The sequence below is a fragment of the Vanellus vanellus genome (genome assembly GCF_965231255.1).
Source record: "Vanellus vanellus genome assembly, chromosome: 10".
Classification (NCBI taxonomy): domain Eukaryota; kingdom Metazoa; phylum Chordata; class Aves; order Charadriiformes; family Charadriidae; genus Vanellus; species Vanellus vanellus.
Window position 1 is genome coordinate 14,464,919 of NC_138915.1, and position 23,784 is coordinate 14,488,702.

The 23,784-nt window shown below is 56.0% G+C and overlaps 1 protein-coding gene across 1 annotated transcript in view; it reads right to left on the bottom strand.

Annotated features, from left to right (window-relative positions):
• Positions 1-19,235, bottom strand: part of EFNB1 (ephrin B1) — a 51,214-nt gene extending 31,979 nt beyond the window's left edge. Inside the window, exon 1 of the mRNA XM_082488166.1 lies at positions 19,063-19,235. Coding sequence (XP_082344292.1) covers positions 19,063-19,178 — 116 coding nt within the window. The 5' untranslated portion in view covers positions 19,179-19,235. The remainder of the gene's footprint in view (positions 1-19,062) is intronic.
• Between the last annotated feature and the right edge of the window lie 4,549 nt (positions 19,236-23,784).

The following is a 23,784-nucleotide window of genomic DNA, read 5'->3' on the forward strand; positions in this document are numbered from 1 at the left end:
CTGGGGAAGCGATGCTGTGGTTTGAAGGATTAATCCCAATATTAGGAACTGGGCAGGGAGAGGAGCGAACCCTGTGGATGGTTACCCACAGCCCAGCTGCGGGATGCCCTGCCCTGCACCAACAGGTCTCCCGGGTTTGGCCAGCCCCTGTGTCCCCAGGGAGCAGCGTCACCCCTCGCCGCGCCGCCCTGACTCACCGCCGGGCCCTTTGATCTCCCGGCTTCCAGATGTGGCAAAACGAGTTCTGTCATTCTGGCTCAGTCTGGAAGTGCCATCTTCCCAGGCAGCTGAAAATCACCATCCCTCAGCCCTCATGTCATTACCAGGAACTCGCTCGACTGCAGCCCGCCTTGTAACTTATTAAGGTCTTCTTAACCGCCCCATTATAACGAAGTGCATGCATACAACCACCCCAACAGCCGTCCACTACAGCCATGCAACAACTGCCCCGGTAACCAGGTCACACAGTATTCCTCATCCCTGAGTCAGCCCTATCATTGCCACGCTGCACTTGGCTGGACAGGACCTTCAGCCCCACACCACGGGGGTGGATGGGTCTGGTTTAGGTCGAGGAGAAAAAGCTAAAGATGAGTCATAGGACCTCAAAAGATTCTCCTCCCCACTCTTCCTCCTGCACACATACCGTGAGCGATCACCAAAGCCTGATGAGCAAGCTCCGCAATAAAGCATGAATCCAGACTCTACCTCAGACCGCGCTCATGGATGTCACTCGGTAGGGAAGAAAACTGCCCCTTTCTCCCCAAAACCTCTTCCTGGTGTTGCCCACATTCCCTCTTTACTGAGAGGTCTCGTTCATGTGCAAAAGCCCTCATTTTCTATGTATCTACAGCAAAGAGAAAGACCCTCCTAAAGGCTTCACCACTGGAAGGGGTTGGGACTCCCTGCGCTCCTCCCGCCTGCCTCTCCGCTGCTCCCAGTTTACCCAGTTCAGGGCTGGTCAGCACAGCAGCAGCTGAGAGAGGGGCTGGGAAAGAGGCCAGCACAACCTAGGAGTGTCGGGTTTAAACCTCTCCTCCTGCTGAAAGAGATCTGGCTCTTACTTGCTTTTATTTTTAGGCCAGATACACGTACGGCTGAACTTTAATAAAATGTACAACCTCCTGCTGGGAACAGGAGAAGGAGAGGAACCAGAAAGCCCACTGCTGTCTCGGGTGTCACGGATGCTGCCAGGCACGGAGATCTCGGGACCAGTGCTCCTCTCCGGCCCCTTCCCCAGGGACGTCCCCAGACACCGCCGGGACACACGACCCCTGCTCCCAGTGGGAGCTTTAACAACGTGCTAAGGAAAGCTTGGGATTTAAACCTAAAAGTAAACCAGCCCTCGGGCCTGGGGAGGAGGAGGAGGAGGAGGGCAGAGCAGCCAGCCTGCCGCCCCGCTCCCCGGCCGCCCTCGCTGCTGCTCCACCGCCGGCCCAACACGCAGCAGTTCCCAATTGCCCGCGGATGGGGAGCGTACACAGTCCTCCCCCCTGAGACCAAAACCTCTGACTTGCCACCCACGCACATGGAAGAAAGCTGACAAGATGCCGCTGGAGAGACCAAAGTCTCCCCTCAACCACTTCCTCCCCCCCCCCGCCCCTAACTTCGCTGCCAGATGCAATTCCCCAGATCCTTCCCCCCAAATCCGGCTAGCTCAGGCATTCCCGGCTGCGGTCCTCGCCCCACCACACGCTGTGCCACCAGGCTGGGGACACATCCTCACGGTGCCACCATGCCAGGAGCCAGAGAAAGCTGACGCTGCCAACCCTTTTATTGCAACGGCGAGTTTATTGCAACGTGCCCGCTGCGTGCACGGGGACACTGCCAGCAGTGGGGTCTGCCGGCTCTGGGCACGTGGCTGACACCCCAGGGTGCCCCCGGCCACCCCCAGCCGCACACCACGCAGAGCCGGGGGGGTGAGGGTGCCGAGGGGACGCACGCTGCCGGCAGATGTTTGCGGAGGGCTGCAGCCTGGGTGGCGTGCTCGCTTCCAACCCGCTCCCCAGCGCGCAGCACAAGCGCTCAAAGCCTCCGGAGCTGCGGAAGCGAACAGAGCTCAAACACCCACCGCGCAGGCAGGCATCGGGGCATCCGCCAGGAGAGCGGGTTTATTTACCGTGCCCTAAAAAAAAAAAAAAATCCCTGCTGCAGAACCACCCCCGTCCCGGCAGGACTCACTCCCCCTCCACACAAACCCCACAACCCGCCCTCACGCACCGGACCCCAAATCGCCTCCCCACCCTGCCCCCCCCCGCCCCGGACCCTCAGCTCCCCCTTCCCTTTCTGCCTCCCTCTCCCAGCTCACAAAAGGCCCTTCTGAAGGGCTCCAGCCTCCAACCGTCCTGCTTTACTGCGACAAGCTAAATGCATTTTAGTCTCGCTTTACGTTTAAGGTGCCTTTTTTTTTTTCTTTTAACTTATTAAGGAGAAAGTTCAAAACGTTTGCAGTGACTGAGACGCACTAATTTGGAACTTACTGCGGTGTCGACATTGCATTAAGTATTTCTGTCAACCGTGAGGACACACCATGTCTATGTAAGAAATTACACTAGCAATTATAGCTAAAGAGGCATGTAAAATTAAAAAAAAAATTTAATGTATTCAGAAATGATAACTGACATTCTTATTAGGATTAATCTAATTTTAGTAGAGTCATTTATATCCTGCCTCTGGATAAAAAATGAATTTCAATTTTAAAACCTGGATAAAAACTGGCATTTAAAAAAAGTACTTTTAGAAGTCACCCTGCATGATTAAGCGTGATGATAATATGAGAAAGCTTAACAAAAAGCTTTGCCATTAAAGAACATATTTGTTAAACAAAATGGAAACAGAGATCTTTATCAACCCCAGCAGACTATTTTAGGCTAACTCAGGAGCCGGCGCTGTGGGGTGTTGCTGATGGTCGCAGGTTAGCGGAGAGCAAAAGGGGCATCGGAGACAATGGGGACAGGCCAGGAGGATGCTCAGGGCTGGAGCAGAGTTTTGCCTCTGGATGCCGGGAGCTCTGGACTTGTCCTGCAGCCTCAAGCAGGGAACCGCCAGGCACCGGCAAGAGCCATACTGTGCACCCATAGCCTGGACGGCCTCCATCAGATGCTGAACAACTGCAAAGCACAGAAGTGATGCAAAGACTGGCAAAAAAGTGCGGGGGGGGGGGGAGAATGGTGGGTCAGTTTAGCCTATGCAAAAAGTATAAAAAAACCACAGAGATTTAACACCAAAGCCCTTCGCAAGGAGAAGCTATGGGGCACTGAGGTTTGTTTCGACACCGCGCAGTGCTGCGGGCACGCTGGGGCTGCTAACGCAGCCGTAGTGGAGGGACGGCGGCTCGGCATCGCCCACACCACCCAGGGAGAGCGCAGGCTCCTCTGCGGCTCTGGCACTGATTAGTTGTCTTGCAGAAAAATGCGTTGTTGGCCTCGTGCACTGGTCTCAGTACTGCTGTAACTCGATGGAGATTGATAGTTTGAGTGATAAAGGTCCTGGCAGTCTCCATTTCCCAGAAGCAGTGAGGAGGAGCGGGACAGCCTCCACACCCACTGCCAGGCCAGCGGTGGAGACCAGGGTGGACACAAGGAGCCACTTTGCTCCCTTCCCTGACTGACCCAAGGAGGATGCCTTTCCACAACTTAAGTTTCCTGTTACATACATTTTCAACAACAACAAAATAAACTCAAAAAGCACACAACATTCAACCCCAGGGCGACAAACCAGCTGAGATGCCTCCTCCGGGCACGCACGGTACTCCTCGTCCCCCGTGTCCATCTCCTCCACAGCAACAGGGCTGCCACAGATGTGCCTCTGAACACCACACACTGGTACACCAAATAGAAGATGCTCAGCCTGCCCAGGATGGGGAGGACAGGGAGGCAGGAGAGCACGCAGGGATGGGATAGGACCAGGGAGATAACCTGGCACCAACCGAGCTGGACACCCCTCCTCTCACACCCACAGCCCCCCAGTTAGAAAGGCATTAAGCATGTAGGCAAGACACGAAACGATTCAAGAATATGTGGAAGGAGTCAAATGCCAAAGAGGGAAAAAAAAAGTCCTGGGCTGATTATTTTATTTTCTACTGACAGTTTCTGCCACAATGGCCAATAAATCCCGATTACGGATTTTAAAAATGCTTCCTGCAGACACTTGGACGATCAAGGCAATTCTGGGCTCCCATAACTCCTGGTTTATGATGGTCATACATGTCAACTCTTCACAGGGCCCAGCATTTCAATAAAGATGACCATAAACCTAGATTAGAGATTAAAGAACTGACTCAGAAGTTTGTCAGAGGACGAAACAAGTTTCCCTGCAATCGCCTTGCCATTTTTACCGACTAACACTTGGGCTTTTTGATGGTTTTATACCGGCAGTAAATTTTCAGACTGCTGACAGCTCGGTGTGCAACGACAACAACCCAAGGAAGGCGAACGCAGCAGCGGGGAGGCACAGGGAGGACGCGAGCCCAGCCACGGGCTCAGCCGACAACGCACAGATGAGAAGTGACAGGTCTCCTCCTGGGCTAACCATCGCCTGCGACAGCACAGGGACGTGGACGCCAGCTCCGACCGACCTTCCCGCTTCTCCCCTCCCAGCCCCCCGACCTGTCAGACTTCTCTCCGGGAAGCAGCACTGTCCTCATTTCTCCTCCTCTCGCCCTGGCAGGGTCAGGAGCTGCCAAGCAGCAGCACGCAAGCACATGGGAAGGCGACAGGAGACCGGTGACCCCCCAAGGGCTCCCCACCGCCGCGCAGGACCAGGGACCCCAGGGCCAATGCGCACGGGGAGCATCCCCAGCCCCCCGCCACCAGCAGCCGCCTCGCATCCTCAGCTTGTCAAAGCAGCAGCAACAACCATGATGGAGATGCCTTTTAAAGTATAAACGCCGCGCGTTTATTGTGCTCTTGTTTCCTGGATGAATATGCTGCTTCCTTTTAATAAGTGCTCTCTTAGGAGAGGGAAAAGGGAAAAAATAAAAAAGCAGCAGAAAGGAAGGAGTATGACTCACGGCAAGGCCACATCTCCGTGAACACAGGAGAGCTGCCAAGACGGTGCCAAGGACGAGGGCTGGGATCAAAAGGACAAGAGCAGATCAAACACACACCCTCCCCAGGGAGGGGAAAGGTTCGCAGGAGTTGCCAGGGGAGGAAGGTGGGATGGAGCCATGCCCTCCTGGCTGCCCATGGTTTGCCTGCTTGGCCTGCAAGAAGCCATCTCCCTTTCCCGAGGTTCAGTCCCCGCTTTCACATTTTGAACAGGACTCTCCGCTCATTGGATTTTGTTAAGACATGCCCACGGGGCTGCCCCACACCAAGACACAAGTGGTTATGAGGATGGGGAGGACCAGTAGGAACTGTGGGTGCACCCAACAGGAGATGAAAAAATGGCCTTTTCCACAGCAAATGAAAGAGCCGAGCCCGCAGCTCAGCGCACCGAAGGGGGCCAGTGCCCTTTCTGCCGGTGTCTCTCAAAGTCTATCAAAAAGTCCCATTTACATCAAAATGCCCTTCCAGACATGCTTCAATTTTACTTTTCCCCTTTCATCTCCTTCCACCCTCCCGCCCCACCTCACAGCCCTATTGTACTCGCAGCATCTCGCGCGGCCGAGAGGGCTGCCAGGGTGAAAGAAACAGGAGAGAAAGAAAAAAAGCTTTAAACTAAGGGAGAAGCCGGAATCGCTCCTGGTCCCGCTCCAGCGGGAGCTGTGACCCCCTCTCCTCCCCTCCACTGCTTGGCAGCCACCCCGAGGGGACAGCGCTGGCTGCGTCCCCGCCACGGGGACAGGGACTCAGGCTGCCCCAGCCTCCGCTGCTGCCTGGGCTTTCTGGTCAGGCTCCGGTACCCACAGATGGTTTTAATGAGCTTTAACAAAAGCCTCGGGCAAGAGTTGCAGAATTAGCAGTCCTGAACTGCTCAGCACCCTCCTCTCGGCACCACCGCCGTCCCCAGCTGAGCAGCACCCCACACACCCTGCTCCCAGCAAGGCAGCTACTGGTGGCACTGGGACAGCCTGGCAAAGCACTTTAGGCACGGCGCAACTCCCAGCTGGCAATAAAGTGGATCGAATTTAAGTCCCTCCCTCTCCAGATCAGTCCTAAAAAATGCCAGGGGAGCTGGAAAATTTCCATCCCGTGCCAGGCTCTCCTCTGCCAAATCCACGTCCCACCTGCCCTCCACAAACAATTAGGATTTAATGAGCTGCTTGCTTCTCCCAGCCCTGGCCCCAACAGCACCGCATCCTCACTAACAAACTTTTGCAAGACTGTTAAAAACAGAGGCACTTTCCCTGGGCTGACCGATTGACATCCAAGCCGAAGAGCAAAGCCCACTCCAGGTTATGACAAGTACAAATGAGGTTTAACTCCGGTCTAACCCACTAAAGCCAAACCCAGCAGTGCAGTGCAGTGCAGCGCAGCCCCGATGCCTGTTGCCAGGCTCTGTCCACCTCCCTTGACATGGAGCTTTTCCAGTCCTCCCTTCCTACTGTCAGCATCTATTTTTAACCCCCGGCATTATTTCTCCCTGCGTGACTTCAGACACTCTCTGGGGATGAGGTGGAATTGCTGAGCTGGTACCGGGCAAACTGACTCAACTCTCACCTTCAGCGCTACAAAAATCACACGAGTAGTAAATTTTCCTCCGTTCACATTTGCCTTTCTCCTTCCCCCACCAAGCTTTGTCTGAGGCTAAAAGCAGGGAAAATTGTGAGGAAGTAAAACCCGTGTCCATGAGCAAGCAACACGACTGCAAGCCATTTTGCTCCCTTTTCTTCCCCAGCACCTTTAATATCAGCTAAATTTACCTCTATTGAGGTTACCACGGGAAAAATCCTGCATCGACACCCATTGCCGGTGTAAATGAAGGTCGGAACCGTAACCTTAAAATAGGTCTTGCGAGTCGAGGCTCCGATCTACCAGGCACGGGGAACCAGCTCCATAAGTATGCAGAGAGAGGCACACAGCCCCGGTGCAAAAGGGAGGAGGCGTCTTCCTCGCGGGGCCCTGGCCGGGCTGAGCGCGCCGGATGACAACGCTTCATTACTCCCTTTCAGCTGGTCCTCCCGGCGCTGCAGAGCAGTAATTAACAAGAAGGTCAGCAGCGAAGCCCTTCAAGAATCTCTACCTTCAGGGGAGTTTATCAAAACAACCCACCATTTGCAGGGCAATGGCTACTGCCTCCTGTAATTCACCAAGTACGTAAACCCAACGCCAAACACACGGCGACATGCCACCGCATGAGCCACATGTGAGCTGCGTCAGCCAGATGTTTACATTATTTGGCATTAAGAACCAATAAATAATCATTAATACTATTGCTAGAAATGATGCTCTTTTGCAAGAAAGCCTGGATGCCAAAAAACACGGTGTTTGCGGCACAAGCATCCCGAGGCAGCGCGAGCCGCGGGGAAGCCCGGCACAGCGGAGGCAGCCTCCTCTGGTGCGGATCCGGGAGAGCCGCCTGCCGCGCACAATACGGCCGGTGCTGCCAATTCCGGATCGCAGCCCCAATCTCACGGCACTCGGCATTCCTCACAAAGCCCCAGCTTGGGGGCTGGCAGAACCGGGAGAGCCCCAGCCGCAGCTCCCGCGCCTGCCTGCCCCCATGTCCACACAGGACCGCTCCGGCCACCAGAAGATGTGGTGAAATCAAGAGCCATGGCGGGTTGAGCTGTTTGAAACTGCTCAGGCCAGCCCCCGGTTTTCGGGCTGACTCCCGGGTTTTGCTCGGAGCTGGCAGGGTGCTGGAACACACACAGCACCGGCAGCATCTGGAAACAATTATCCCACCGCTCTTGTATCTGTCACCCGCTCCCCGTCCTTGTGTAAGGAAACCATTTGTACTATCAACAAATCTCTTCATCTTTAATACACCAGGAAAGGGATTCTCACTCCCCTCCCCAACAAGAAGTAGGCAGTGGAGGCTTTCCCAACAGAGGGCACAGGGCGGGCAAGGTGCCTCCTGCCAGGTCGCAGGCACACGGGGTGAATCGGGTGCACCAGGGATGGGCACCTGTAGGTTCCTTAAGAAGAAAGAGCATTCGGATAAGAAACACAAAAGTTTCTCTGCTCTGTCTGCGCACTGGTACAATGCTGCAGCACTTTAGTGCATTACTTGCAAGTTCGATGTCCTACAAGCCTCCAACTGCTTTTACGGGCATGGAGAAGCTCCTGGGAGCTCTGCAAGATGGTCCATGTGCCGCCATCCTCAACCCACGCATTGCTATCCTCAACCCATGCATCGCCATCCTCAACGAGGTAAAAGAGGGAGGAAAGGGCTTTGCCTGGGAGAGCTGGAAACCAGGAGGAACGCCACAGCTCTCGCCCACCCCTGGGCGCCCCCACCCCAGGCTGGGGACAGCAGCAGGAGTCCCCACACTCTCCCTTCCACATCCCACAACACGCCTAGGCACAACATGCAGCCTGCACCCCAAAAGGAGTAAAACTCAGCCAAGAAGCGATGCTAGGTGGGCACTGGTGGTCTCCCAACCAGGCAGCACCACCAGCAATCCCCCAGCTCTGGTTCGGCAGCCTAAAGGGGGCACCCACACCCGCCTTCCCGAACCCACGGACTCCCCGCGCAGCAAAGGGAGGTGGTTTTGGAAGACTTTCGTGCCTCTCCTGGATGTTATGAAACCAGCCAAGGAGCATGAAACTGCCTGCCGTGGGTGGGAGCACCCAGGGCTATATGAAGAGTGCTGTAGGATTCCTGCGTGCTATGGGAAAGCACGCTGCGCTCCCCCACCCCGCACACACCCTTGCAGGGTATTCTTTTTTTCTTGAGAGAGAGACGGGGTAAGCACAAACAACCAGCGCAGCCCCACATGAAGGGGGTAATTAGGGAAGCAGCGCCCATCGCTAACCAAGTCAGGGCAGAGATCAAAAGCATCGTCAAGCGCTAAACCTCCCTGGGATTAGGAACCGCTCCTGGGAAGGGGCTCGCATGGGACTCCCTCACCACGGCCACACAGGATGGTCACCAGAGCCCGTCCCTGGGAGAGGACCGGCTGCTCCCCGCTGTTCCCCCAGGGTGGGTGCTGCCCCCTCCCCAGCCCTTTTGGGAACAAAGTTTAATTTTGCAAAGAAAAACGAGGGGAAAAGCCCAAGACAAGAAGGTGGCAGGCTGGCTTCTGCACAGGGGGTTTTACATGCCATCCCAAGCGATCTCAGCCATCGAACCCCACCACCACCACCTTCACCAGGGTGGCCCTGCTGAGCCTCTCCCCACGCCCCAGCACTCATCGCTCGTGGGGAGGGAACGCCAAGCCAAGCCAGTGCCATCGTTCCCAGCATCCCACAAGCTTTCCTCCATCCCCTGCCCCTAACCAGTTTTCATGTAGCTCAGGCAAGTGAAAAAATAAGAAAACAGGAAGAAGTTCTTCTACTGCAGCAACATCACTGGGCACGAAGCCATGCTGGTGCAGGACCGAGGGGTGGCAGAGGGCTAGGGGGGTCAGGAGGCATGGCCACGGAATGGACCCTCCTCTCCTCTCCCTCCGCCGACCCTGGCCCAGCACTGCTGCCTTGCCAGGCTGTTGCTGCCCCAATTATTTCAGCAATTAGCTGCAGCCGAGGCACGGCTAACGGGGGCACAGGGGAGGGGAGCAGTGCCACCAGAGAGCACGCTGGCATGGGTGCGCAGGCAGAGGCATGCAACCAGGCTGCATCCTCGCAAAATTTACACGAAAAAATAATACAAATTTAAAACCAAACACAGCTGAAGTGGACATTCCAGCCACCTCCAGCCCTTTGCATCTCCGAGCACCTTCTTGAAGCCCCAGCCTGGCTGGGTCCCCCGCTCCCCAGGCAGTGGGGACTATGGGGCACTGTGGCTCTGCACCCCCTACAGCACTGGGACAGCCCTTCCCCACCTCCTGGGGAAGCATCTCCTCTTCACACTGTGCAGGAAGCTGGGAACAATGGGATGCAGCAGTGCCAGCTCTGGAGGGGATGCTCACAGACCACCCACCTGGCTGCCCAGGGACAAGGGACATGCTGGAGGGGGATGGCCCCTGCAGGAGACTGGCTGCTGCCTGATGCATTGGCCAGACCTTCCCATAAAAAAAAAAAAAATTTTTTTTTTTTAAAGTTTCTTCTAAAATAATTGACTAATTGGCTGAGCCCCAGTTCCGTGCTGGGAGTGGATCCCAGGTTCGCTCTTGCATGAAGCGGTTATTAAAGACATCAGAGAAGGAGAGGAGGGCAAGGCAGAGCCCGGCAGGCCGGGGGAGCGGGGCGGTGCCCACAGCCAGGTGGAAATTTCCCATCGCGCCCAGAGGGAGGAAGCCCAAAAATTAATCCCAGCCGTCCCCCGCAGCGCATCCCTGCCCGGGGCAGGGCCTGAGTCAGCCGGGGCGAGCATCACGGCCCCCGCACCCCCGGGAGCACACGGGGCTGTGAGCACGTCCAAGGGAGGGGGTCCGATGCCCCAGGGGACGCAGCCCCTGTCCCCACGCCCGGGGCTGCCCCCTCCTCTCCTCCCTTTAATCCCCAGCCCCAAAGCAGAGCCCTTTTAGGGGAAAGTGTAACGCAATACCTGGAAAATTTCTCCCACCCGCTCTCCGCTGCCGGCTGCCAAATTTAAAACATATTTGCTGCTCGGCCTTGGAGAAACGTAACCTGCTGCTTAATTCCAACACGTTTATTCTTTGGGGGCAACGAAAAAATTCGCACTGCCTCCTCTCCTTACACCCCACAGCCCTCAGGGTGGGAGCTGCCAAAAAGCTGCCTGGGAGCCGTCCACCACCACCACGCAAGCACCAAAACGCTGGGGAAGGGCAGGAACCTCACTCTGCCCATCCTGCCCTGCCTGCAGCACCAGTGCAGGCAGGGCAAGAAGTTTTTTCACTGGTGAGTAAGTGCCCTCGAGCCCCAAGCATCAGCTGGGGGTGACACTTGCCCGAAAGCTCTCAGGATGTGCAAAGTCCAGGGCACTGCGATGCTCTGGAGCAACGGAAGGGGCAGGGACCACTACCCACCCGCAGGGAGGGGACCCCATCCTCCCCTGGCCTTGCGGAGCCCCCGGGGGTCCCCAGGCAGCCCCATCCCTCGCCCCACCACCCCAGCTCTTCGACGGGAGGAATTTTCCAGCAGGGCTGGGTTTGCGAGGTGAGGCTGGAGCGGTGGAAAGGGGCCGCAGCAGCGCAGGGCTGGGGGCTGGGGAAGGGCACAATGTGTTTAGCAGACTGAGCGATCCGACAGGGCCCATTAAAGGAAACAATTTGTAATACAATAATTATTATGTCGTTTCTCTGGACTCTTTCCTAAGCCTCTCTTTAAACAGTTAGAGGCCTGACGTGCCTGCATAAAGCAGAGATGATCTGTAGGGCTGAGGATGCTTAAGTGCCCACATGTGCCGAGGCAAGGCAGGCGGGGGGGGGACGCACGCCACGCACCCAGCGCTCTCTGCGCGCTTGTCCAGAGGGACAAGAGCTCATCCTGGTTTGCTCGCGGCCCTCGAGGGATGGCAGGGGGATCCTTGGGAACACACGGGGCAAGGGGATATGCTGGTGTACCCCCAGCATCATCAAACGAAGGGTCCTCTCCCTGGCACAGCGCTGTCTCTGGAACCACATTTGCTCAAGACCATGGCAGGGGCAGCATCCTGGCAGGGCGGCCGGGACCCACAGCTCCTCCAGCTCTGCTTTTATGCTCTGAAGTTCTCGGCCACACATCTGAAGAAAGCGGCGGTAGCGAACAACAGACCGAGAGCGCGCGAGAGCGAGCAACACAAATCCCCAGGATAATGAGCCCGGAGGAGGGAGACGGTGGGCTCTGTCTGAGGAGGGAGCCGTGCTTTTATTGGAGAGGCCTAAAAGGGCTATAAATCCTCAGATTCAAAGGCGAACTCAAGCTCTTTCAAGTCTGAGGAAGGCCTGGGATGTGTCAGCCGGGAGGACTAACCACGCCGCGTCCCCTGCTGAAGTGGCCTCTTCAGCAAAGCCGCGCTGCAGCCCGGGATATTACACCCAGATCCTTTCCATATGCTGTCCGCCCGGCTGCAGGCAGGGTATGCCGGCATCCCCGCCAGCACGGGGGGGGAGCCTGCCCCGACCCCCTGCCTGGGCAAAACCCGGCCACCCCTGCTTTAAGGGCGGGAAGCACCTTTGCACCCATTCCCCCTTTCCAACGCACATCAGCAATGTGACCCCCGAAAACCCGGTGGGAGCTGGGGGACTGCGGACCTCCCCCTCGCGTTCAGCCACGATACTACAGCAAGCCCAGACAAAGAACGCCGGAGCCCAGCACCATCACATCCCCGAGCACTGCCACATCCCCGAGCATCGCCTCGCACTGCCGCCAGACCCGAGGCTGCCGTCCCTGTGCACAAACCTACACGCCGGACTGTGCTCGCACATTTCAGAAATCCATTAAAACGTTAAAATCGGTAGCAAAGAGAAGAAAGAGTCAAGCCTCAGCCTTGCCACTAATGCATGTGTAACCACAGACGTTTCCCAGCCTTAATGAGAAGGAAAACATGCAAACACTCAGTGATCAATATTAATGGTGTATGGGTATTTATAGCTGATAAACTGTGAAAACGCACTTTGTTTTTTTCTGAAGTACCTACTCAGAAGCTGTCGGATGCCGAAAGCCAGGCAGGGCAGAGGGTCCCCGAGGCCAGGCTCACCCCACCAGCCGGGGAGCTGCGGGTCACCCCTGCACGAGGAAAGGGACTGCTGGGAAAAGGGACATTCGTGTCCCATCACCCTACATGGAGCCATGAGGCAGGCTTGGGTGCCACCAAAACCAGGCAGTGCCACCCACCCCCGGCCTTCACAGGAGAAGGGGACCCGGCATCACAAGGAAGGCGCTTCTGAAACTCCAGCCTGAAGGGGCAGGGACAGAGAGCTCATGCAGTGTCCCCTGGGCATCCCGCCCCCACCACCTCCGCGTTGGCACCAGCAAGAGCCAACCCATGTCAAACTGGGTTAACACGAAGCCTTCACCGCAGCCCAACCTGCTGACAGCTGGCCCAGCAGACACGGCACACGCGGACATCGGTGCAGGAGCAGCATCACGGCGGGATGGAGCCCTTGGAAAACACCGAAGGAAGCTCGTGGTCGGACAGTCTCAAGCCCCCCTGCTCCAGCTCTCCGTGCAGCCCCGCTGGCAAAGCCAGGTCCCACGGCCTGGGAAAGGGGGAGCAGCCCACCTGGGAAGGGCCGGCTGCGGGTAGGAAAAGGTTATTCCAGAGCAGCCGAGCCAGGGTTATAAATAGCTGGCATTTTTGAAGTGCAGCTGCTCCGCTCGGCCGGGACGGCACTGCCACGCCGGCACCTGAGCTGGGTCAGATCCTGCCTGGGGGCGCCGGTGGGGAGAGCTCAAGGAGAGGCCACCGCTTGCTGGAACACCACGAGTAAACCCCCCAGACCTGCCCCCCATCCTCTGGCCCTCCCCAAGGAGAAGGGTGCTGGAGGCCCCCTCATCTCCCCCTCCCCTCCAGCCATCGCCCACAGCCTCCATGGGGTTTGGCTCCAGCCCCACAGGAAGGACCCTGCTCCCGAAAGTGCAAGGGCCACGCAAACCCCACCCTGGGCACAAACCCAGCCCAACCAAGTGGGACATTTAGCCCTGGCTTGTCCAACTCATCTGGGACAAACCCAGACAGGCCGTCGCAGCCGGGAGCGCTGGGATCCCGAGGCTCCTGCACAGCCATGAGCAGAGCACGGGTGTTCCAACTGGAGACGACACACAAGAGGCAAGAAAACCCTCCCTGAAGGACGCCGGGTGTGCACCGAGGGGCACCTAACCTCTCTGCGAGCAGATGAAATACCACCACCACCACTCCTCCCGCTCGCTGGAGGAGGGTTCTCTGCCATGCCACCTGCCCCAGCACGAGGGACGGGAAGGAGAAAAGCACAAAAAGCAGTAAAGGACCCCGTCTCTTTCCAGGCGAGCACAACAAAAGCCCCGCAGCACCGCCGCCGCATTCCTGCCCAGATGTGACGCCGTGATAGCGCCAAGCCCAGAGTCCTCCTCTTGCTCCCCCGATACAAGCAATCATTAATTAGACACAGAATGGATTTCAGCTTTGTTTCTCCCCACCCCGTTTCAGCTGCCAGACTCCAAGTAGCATGTGCTACTGATCGGTACAAGATGTTTTCCCACCGGACCCCAGCGCTCCTCGGGCAGAGCAGCTTCCCAGCAGCACTGCCACCGCTCCGCTGATGATGGGGTGCCCTGCCAGCAGGGCAGGGACCGGAGAGCCAAGGGGAAGCTGTGGGGCAGGCAGGACCCAGAAATCCCACTTGGAAAGAAGGGGCCATCCCTACTGCCAAGCCCCCAGTTTCCAGGGGACAACCCAAACGCCTCCCGACGTGTGCCGTGTGAGGGGCTGCATGTGTACAGCGGCTCTCCGCAATGTCCATGACCTGTACAGGCACGTGCAGGGCTCGGGGGGACCCCTGCGCACCCACAAAAGCTGCTCAGAGGGGTCCCCTGCCCACCCAGCCGGGGTCGCATCGTGCGAGAGCACGGGCACGTCCCAGCCAGCCGCACGCAGCCTCTTTGGGCCCGGCATCCGAGGAGCAGCTTCAAACCCCAAGTGCTGAAGTCGCTCAGGTAGGGTGATGGAGGGAAGCAGCCCCTTCGCAGCCTCCACGGTCTGCAATGCCACCAACACCACGTCCCGTCCCATCCCTGCTCCCAGGACCTGCAGCAGCTGCTTTGCTCTGGAGAGAGCTACGGCTCCTTTTACAATCAATCAGCCACCCCATCACGGCTCTTTTTTTCTTTTAAAGGAAGCAGTTAAATCCATTTTATAGAATCCAGTGGTATTTACCCAGCTACTGCAATAGCCGCAGCCCTGCCTTCACTTTTTTTTTTTTTTAATTTAAGTTAATGAAGTCATTCCCAAATGACACGCAAGGAGCCCTGGGTGCTGCTTTCCCCCAGGCCCAACAAGAAGGTTAACCCCGATGCTGCAATGTGGGCCGGGCACAGGGAGTTTCTGCCTTGGGGGGAGCGAGAGCAAGAGCCCCCCTATGCCGAGAGGGCACAACAGCCCCACACCAGGCTCCCTCCACCAGCACAATCCCACAGCTCCCAGCAAAGGGTCCCCCCCAGCACCAGAGCGCGCAGCACCCACCCAGCGAGCTTGGAAAGGGCTCCTCCATTCCACGGGGAAACTCCAACCGGGATGCAGACCGTCCGGGCTCATTTAATCCAAACCAGCCTTTGGAGCTAAAGTAAAGGCCTGGTGGCCACCAGATCACTGGCGGGACCCTCTGTGCCCCCCACCCCCAGGGAATCCCCACCTCCCAGCCCCATGCACTCCCCAGGAGGAGGGAGTCCCTGAAGGCTCCGTGAGCCAAATGTGGCTTTTAATTAAAAATAAGCAGCATGTTTTCACTCTTTCCCAACTCCTTATACTGCAAAGCGCCTCATGTGCCCACTGGTACGGTAATTAAATTACATCTGCTCCGACAAGTGTGAGCCCACCGATGCAGAGCTCCAGGCCAGCCATTCCCCTCGGAAACAGCCTTCCCGCAAGCACTTTGTCCCTCGTAAAAGGCATTTAAAAAGTCTAAGGTACACCAGGCTTCAAACTCAGCGCTTACAGAATTCAATAGGACACCATAATGTCATTAAAGACAAAATAAAAATACCACAAAGGATTAGATTTTTGTCTGGTTGTTTTTTTTTTTCCCCCCTTCCTCCATGCTTTTTTTTTTTTTTTTAAATAATACGCATGTTTTGTTTTTAGAAAGTTGCTGGGCTGCTCCGCAGAGCTAGCAAGCGAGTGGAGCTCAGGAAAACTTTATATAAGGGAAAGAGAGAAAAGCAGAGCCGAAACGACCCGTTCTTCAGAGCTGCACGGATGATGTGTCCCATTTCCCCCACCTCCTTATTAAAATACTTTCTGGAGAGGCGAATTCCAGCCTGAAATGAATTTTCCAAACCATATTTTATTAGAAATGCTTCCTTTTAACAGTCGGCACAGGAGCCCACCAGGGTCAATATTTCTCCAAAATTACAGCCAAGGGAGTTCAGAAAGGATTTAGCCAGAATTTCTCCTGCAATTCCCGGCTGTCCAACCCGAGCACGCTCCCACCAACCCCCGGCTGAGTGGCAAAAGGGCCGATTAAATCCCAAAAGCACCCTCCACCCCCCTCCCATGAAACCCCACCTTCGGACACGACGGAATAAACTTAAAACCACACCAGTTCCCCGAGATCCCTTCCACGGGGCACCGCGCACATCCCAGGGAAAGCTCACTCAAGGGGTATCTAATTTAGCCTGAGCTTGTCCCAAACGCAGGTTTGCGACTACTATCACTTTTTACCCACCCAAAGTATTTTTAGGCCTGTTTTTCCCCCCTTAAAAGACACAGAATTATTCACAATAAGGAGACGGTGACGATTTCACTGCTGGCTTTCAGACGCGCACCTAGGGGCCGAGGGGAAATGCAGCTTAAGCTAGTCTTAACTCAATTAGGAAATCGTTCCTTCCATCGGGTGCGTTATCAGCATCCCTCCGATAACCACCACGAGGTGAGGAACCTGCCGGTGACGTCCCAGCCAAGTTACAAGCCCACACTTTGTAAGCACAGCCCCGAGCTGCCCAGGGGAGGAAAGGGCAGAAAAAATATTTTCATTATTTACAGTGACACCGCCAAGGCCAGACGGCCCAATGCACGACACTTTCTCCTTCTATCTGTTGGAAAATTCCACTTAGCCATGTTATTTTTAAAGGCTTTAGCTCTCTTTACTCTAAAAACAAGAGTTAAAGCTTGGCGGAGTGGGGTGGAGGGCTGGTACAGACACGGCATCGCCCGCGGAGCACTGGAGAAGGGGCCTGAAAGCCCAAAGTACGGCGGGGAGCGGGGGCGGGGGATTTTAATGCATCTCTCCAGGAGTGAGCCCAGCCTAACAAAGAGCGCGGCTTCTCCTCAACCTGGAACCGGACTTTGTAGAGCAGGCGGCTCCCCAGCCGGGCTTGCTCGACTGCGTTCACAGGCAGGAGCGGCCATGAAGAGGCTCTGCCCAACGCCACGCAACCTGCGAAGATGGGAGGCAGGAGCGCGAAGGGATAAAACAGAGTGAGAGACCAAAGACCGACCCCAAAGACGCAGAGGGTCCAGGGTCAGGCCACACGGGCACAGACAGATGGGGCGCGAGTGGGAGCACGGCCGGGCACCCACAGCCCCTTCCATGGCAAAACCACACCACGGCTCCTGGGATCCCTCCCCAGCGCCCGTCCCACCCCGGCAGAGCCGTTTCTGGATTGGAACGCCGACATTTTGGGCACTTCCCATATTCTCCCATCCCAGTGGGGACCTGGGGCTGCCACCCCACCCGAGGCACCCATGGGAGCCATCCCCACACAACCAGAAAGCCACGCTGAGGGCAGACAACCACTGAGCTTCAAACTGGGGGAAACCAAGAAACCCCAGATGCCCTGCCAGGGACGGGTGCCTCCGAGCCCACCGCAGCCGGGGCTGGGTGGGGAAACTCACCGGTGTGCCATCCCCGGCATCCATCGCCACTGCCTCCACCCGACTCGGGGCCTCGGCGATTTAATAAAAGCCAACGCTAATAAAGCGGGTCGGGGTGACATAGCGTCCCCCAACACCACCAAGCCACCACAGCCACTTCTACCCCCAGCCACCCTTTTTCAACCCAAAAGGGGTTTTCTAGAAGCGATTTGCCTCCCATTCACGGACACGGCAGGCTCACAAACGCAACGGATGGATTCCCGAGGGTGCAGGCTTTTTTTCTGCTCCCAGCCAACAGACCCAGATCCAAAAAGAAGGGAAGGAAAAACACACCAAGGAGGAAAATTCCCGTACGGGAGCCCTTGTCCCAGCAAAGTTCCTCCCCCACCCCTCCCAAAAAAAAGAAAGAAAGAAGTGTTTGGTTGGAATAAAAGCTTCCAAGCAGGAAGGTTGTCCAAATTGTTTTGGGTCTCTCCTCTCCAATCCTCAAAAACTCTTTTTCGTTTTTTTTAATTGATTTTCTGGGGGAAAAAAAGGGGAGGGGGGGGGGGGGAAGAACAGGCTAAGAGCAGGATTTATTTTTTTTTAAATCCGAGAAAGGGCTAAGATAAACAAACACTCTGCGATCGACAAGATAAAGCCCAGTAAGTGGGCTACCAAAATCACCCTGACACCGCCACCCCCGGCCAGCAGCGACCGCGGCCGAGCACCTTCCACTCCTTCTCCTCCTCCTCGCCCTTCATCCCGGCGCGCTGGAAGAGCCCCTGGCTCATTGTTCGGGGCACGGACACGTACGCATCCGTACAACACACACACACATCTATATAATTTAGCTGTATATATAGCCGGAGCGGGGCTATGAGGAGCGCCGCAGCCCCGCCGACGGCTTTGTTCGGACCCGGACCGGGGAAGGGGGGGTGGTGGGTGTCCCACCGCCGACCGGCCCCCCCCCCCGCCGCCTTCCTCCGCGACCTGATTTTAGAAGAGAAAAGCCAGGGGAAAAAAAAAAAAAAAAAAAAACACAAAATAATAAAAATGTAATAAATCCAACTCTAGCGTCGGCGTGGTACAGGGGAGCGGCGATCCGGCCCGGTGGCGGCTCCCCGGCACCCTCCTCCCCACATCCCGGGGAAAAAGAAAAAAAAAAAAAAATTTAAAGGTGAAAAAATTTAGAAAATTAAAATTAAAAAAAACCCACATTTTTAAAAAGATTTTAAAAAAATCTAAAGATAAGAAAAACCTTTAGAAGACAAAAGAATCTTTAAAAATTGGGGAAAAAAAAAAAAGTACTTTTTTTTTATTTTTTTTTTTTTTGCTTAAGAAAAGGTAAAAGCCCGCAGCAGCCACCCGCGCCCCGCAGGCAGCAGCCGGGGCTCGGCGAGGGGTCCGTACTCCAGCCGGGGGTCGCTCCTCTCCGTCCGTCCACCGCAGCCTCCAGCCGCTCCTCGCGGTGCTCGGGGCGAGATTTTTTTTTTTTTCCTCAAAAATCCTGCGGTTTTGGGTAAATTATTTTTTTTTTCCAAATTCTCCCGGGTTTAGTTATTTCTGCCAGGGGGTGGGTGCGAGGCAGGTTTCCCCCCACCACCACCACAAAAACGTTCCCCCGCGCCCCTCCGCCGCACGTACTTGGGGTTCCCGGAGCTCCAGGAGACCGGTTCCAGGCTCTTGGCGAGCGGCGCGGCCAAGCGGCACAGGGCGAGGAGGACGCCCAGCAACCACCGCCCGCCGCGGGGCCGCGCCATCGTCCCTCGGCGGCGGGACGGGACGGGCGTCAGGCGCCCATGCCGCTTCCCCGCCGCCCTCCTCCGTCTCCCCGTCCCGCCGCCGCCGCCGCTGCCGCCGCCGTCCCCTCCCTCACAGCGGCGCCGCCCGCCGCGACGACGGCTCTACTCCTCCGCGCAGGCAACGCCACGGGCAGCCCCGAGCGGGGCGGCCAATCGCTGAGCGGAGCGGGGGGGGCCTTGCGGTGCGGGGACACGCCCACTTTCTCTTCTTAAAGGGCGCGCGTACCTTTTTCCACCACCACCCCCCTTCGCCCCCTCCCCGCTCCCCACCCTCCCCCACCCCCCCCACCTCCAGGCGGTGACCGGGCGAGGCGGGAGGGGGAACGGCGATGGGGACGGGCCGGCGGGGCGCCGGGGCCCCGGCGCCCCGCCGGCCCGTCCCCATCGCCGTTCCCCCTCCCGCCTCGCCCGTTATTCAGCCGCGATCCAACAGCGCCCCCCAGCGGACGCCGGTGGCACCGCCCCTGCCCGCAAACGGCAGGCAGCGCTCGGGGGGAGCGGGTAGAGACCGGGGAGGTGGGGGGGCGGAACGGCTGCGGGTTGGGCTGCTTTACCGTTAAATACGAAATAAATTCACTTTTGGGGGGAGTTTTTATTTTAGGTTTTTTTTTTTCTTTACGTTCTTCGGAGTCTTTGGGAATTTGTCTCAAAAAAATTTAACGTTTTTGAGTTTTCCTGAGGTTTTTTTGAGGTTTATGGAGTTTTTTTTAAGTTTTTCTGAGTTTTTGAGTTTTTTTAAGTATTTTGAGAGTTTTTTTAAAGATTTTTTGGAGGTTTTTTGGCGGTTTTTAAAAGTTTTTTTGAGAGGTTTTTTGAGGTTTTTTGTTGAGACATTTTTTTAAGTTTTTTTGAGATTTTTAAGAGGGGGGTGGGGAGAAATAAAGCAAATTCCAGAATCAGTTCAGATTCTATTAAGAAATTTTTTTAAACACCTCTGGAATCAGTTTACTTCCTAACACAAAAATAATAAAAAACGTATCTGGAGTTAGTTCAGTTTCTATTAATAAAATAATAAAAAAAAAAGCGCAATTAAAAAAAAGCAACCAAAAAAATCCACCAACTCCAGAGTCAGATCACTTTTTCTTAAGAAAATTCAAAAAAAAAAACCAACAAAACCCTTGAGTTGGTTTGCTGAAATACAGAAATAAAAAAAGGAAACCTTTGGAGTCAGTTTAATATGTATTAAGGAAATTTAAAAATAAACAACTCTGGAGTCACTTCACTTTCTATTACAAAAATAAATAAAAAAACTCTGGAGTCAGATCTCTTTCTATTAACAAAATTTAATTAAAGCTTGAGTCAGTTCACTTGCTGTTACAAAAAATTAAAAAAAAAAAACACATCGGAATGAGTTCAATTTCTATTAAGAAAATTAAAAAGACCCTCTAGAGTCAGTTTGCTTTCTATTATGAAAATTTAAAAAAAAAAAAAAAACAAAAAAAAACCCCAAACAAACAAAGAAAAACAAAAAAAACCCTAACTCTGGAGTCAGTTCACTTTTTATTAAGAAATTATTAAAAAGAACCAAGTCAGTTTGTTCTCTGTCACAAAAATTGAAAAAAAAAAACCTCTGGAATTGGTTCACTTTCAACTAAGAAAATGTTAAACGCCCTCATTTTGCAACATCCCCGAGACACATTTGCCTCCATTGCTTTTTTTATTTATCTATTTCCGCATTTCTCCTCCGGCGCCTTACATGGCAAAACGCTGCCGTCAAATTTGGGTGGAGATTTGTCAGGTTTCCGCATTTTAAAATGAAATCCCAACGTGGGGTGTCGGGTGCTGCTGACCTGCAGCGGAGCAGAGGTTCCCCGGGCGCTGCTCTGATGACGCCCAAATCCAACAGCAATGAAAAGACTTGAGGAAGGAGGGAAAAAAAAAAGCATTATTCTCCTTTTTTGGAGTGCGGATTGAGAAGGTGACCCCCCCTGGCCCCGCTGGGTCCTGGGGCTGAGAGGTGGGCAAGCGGTACCTGCCCTGCCTGCCCTGCCTGCTGCCTGCCCGTTTCTTGCTATCCCTGCCCCATCATCTCTGCCGATGACATCACGACCAGTTGCCATGGCGATGCCGGCTCTCCCAGCACAGGCTCAGGTGGGGATCCAGAGCCCAGGAATCCTTCAGGAGGAGGATGCTGTGCCCGTGTCCCCCCTGTGCCCAAACCGCCCCCACGGGCAGGAGGAGCAGGAGGCAGGATCGCTTTGGGATCACTTTGGGACTGGACCCCCTTGCCTCCAACCGGTGGAGACCAGTTTGGTGCTGGCGCATCCCAGGGATGAGGGTAACCAGCACAGACAGGCAGAGTCACCAACGAGCATCCAAAGGTCACCCCGTGCCACGTTATTGTGGGTTCAAACGGCACGGCCGCCCCCGGCACGCCGGGAGGGCTGGGTGCTGGAAAACAGTCCGTGTACTGCTGCGGCCCATGTGGGAACGTCTCCACGGACACCAAACCAAACACTCCTAAGGTGGGAAAGGCACCATGGCATGGGGAGAGGTCTCATTCATGGCAGCGTGCATCTCGGAGAGGTGGGCACCGCTCTGGGAGAACGGCAAAACCCGTTCCCAACCCTCCCCGGTGTCGCTCCTATGGCAGGGAACACCCGCCCAGTAAAGTCACTCAGGGATAAAATCCTGCTTTTCCTACCTAGCCCCGGGAAGGAAATTGGCGGTGCCGAACCAGGGCGATTCCTTCAATGGTTCTGGGTAAAAAAACCCAAAAAAACAATAAATCAATTGGAAAATGGTTCCCGGCCTCAGCCGCACCAGTGACACTGGGGAACTGGGCTGAGCTCTGGGCGGGAGCAGCACGGGCAGCAGCGGAAAGGGGTCGCTGTGCTGGAGGGCCGAGGCCGGGATCTCTAAGCAGTCATGGGGCAGGGGGGCAACAACACCCTGTCCTCCAGGAATCTCAGGCCTTGTGAGACACCCTCGTGCCCTCACGAGGAGCAGGACGAAGGACAGAAGTGGCCGGGAAGCCGCCGCCCTGCCCATGCCCGCCCGGGATTCACATCTCCTGTCCTTTTTTCCACAATTGTCCTTCCCTTGCGCGCTCCCAGGGTGGGCACGGACATCCCTGCGCGCTGCACCCCGCCACGGCCACGGCCCCTTCCCGGGAGAGGCAGGGGAGCACGCAGGGAGAGCGCGCATGGCGCCAGCGTGCACGGAGCGCGCGCAGGGAGAGTGTGCCCGGAGAGAGCACACACAGGCAGGGCGCACGGAGCGAGCGTGCCCGGACAGAGCACACGTGGAGGGTGTGCGCGGCGCGAGCGCGCACGGCTGGGGCGCACCTGCCAGCAGCCCTGGGTAAAGTTCAGAGATCAGAGGGCTCCCGCTGCGCCGGCCACAGCCCTCCCACCTGTCCGGAGGACTCGCGTGCCATACATCAGGGGAAGCAGTGCTTATATGATCCCATACCGAGGGCACGTATGCGCGCCCAGGCGCGGGGGGCGAATATAAGTACCCAGGCAGCGCAGCCCCACACCAGCTGCGCGGGGCGTTCTCCCGCGGCACAGCCACCCGAAGCCCCGGGGCAGCAGAGCGAGCCGCAGGCGCAGTGCGATGCAGCTCTGGATGCAGAAGAGGCGATGCGGGACTTGGCCCCCGCTCCCCGCTCCGGCAGCGAAGGGCGGCTCCGGCTGCCTTTGATGTCCCGGGCAGGAACAGCTGCCCGACGTATTAAATGACTGCGGGTGTCACGAGTTTCAGGGGACTCGGCTGCCACGCAGGCTCCCTCCCGGCTCGCAGGAGGGTAAGGCTGTGCCGGGCTCCCTCTCCAGGAGGGGTGCCGGGGCCTCCAGCAGCCCACAGACCTGGCGCTCCCCCAGAATCCTTGCCTACAGCCTGGAGGGGGCGGGGGGCTGCAGGAGAAGAACGGGCGTCACTTAATTCCCACGTTCTTCATATTTTTGGGGGCGCAGGAGTTGCCTTGGGCCACATGCACGTGTGCCTTAGTGCTTTCCCTGCCCGTACATCACGCTGTCCCCTTCCCACGCCGTCGGTACGTGTGTACTCTGGTCTCTTGGCTTCCATCTCCTTCCTCTTCCACCGCCCTTGAAACTTAATTTAAAATGATAATGCAATTTTGGGGGGTGATCTGGGGGCTTCACCCCCACCTGCTTCGTTCTAAAGGGGCAAGGCGAGAAAGCCGTTACTGTACCCCCTTTGGTATCACCCCCAATCTCTGCGGCTCTCCGGCAGCACACCATCGCCCCCCACCCTCCTCCAGAGCAGCCGTGGCTTGCGGTTTCTTACCGTGCACAATCACACCCTCATCAAATGATGATCTGCATCCCAAAATGTATTCCACAGCCACTTCATATTTAAATTACCTGAGAAATTTTATAGCGAAAGAGTAATGGGATAAAACAGAGCAAAAGAAAATTTAGGCTGAACACCAGGAAAAACTGCTTAGTGCTGAAATCTGTTCGGCTGTGGGATGGTTCCTCCAGGGAAGTCTTTGAGTTATTTAAAACTCACCTAAATAAAAATCGGTGGGGAATAAACTTCGCTCATCCCAAAGGCATGGGCACCGTGGGACCTGGTAGATTTTCCCCCTAACTATTTT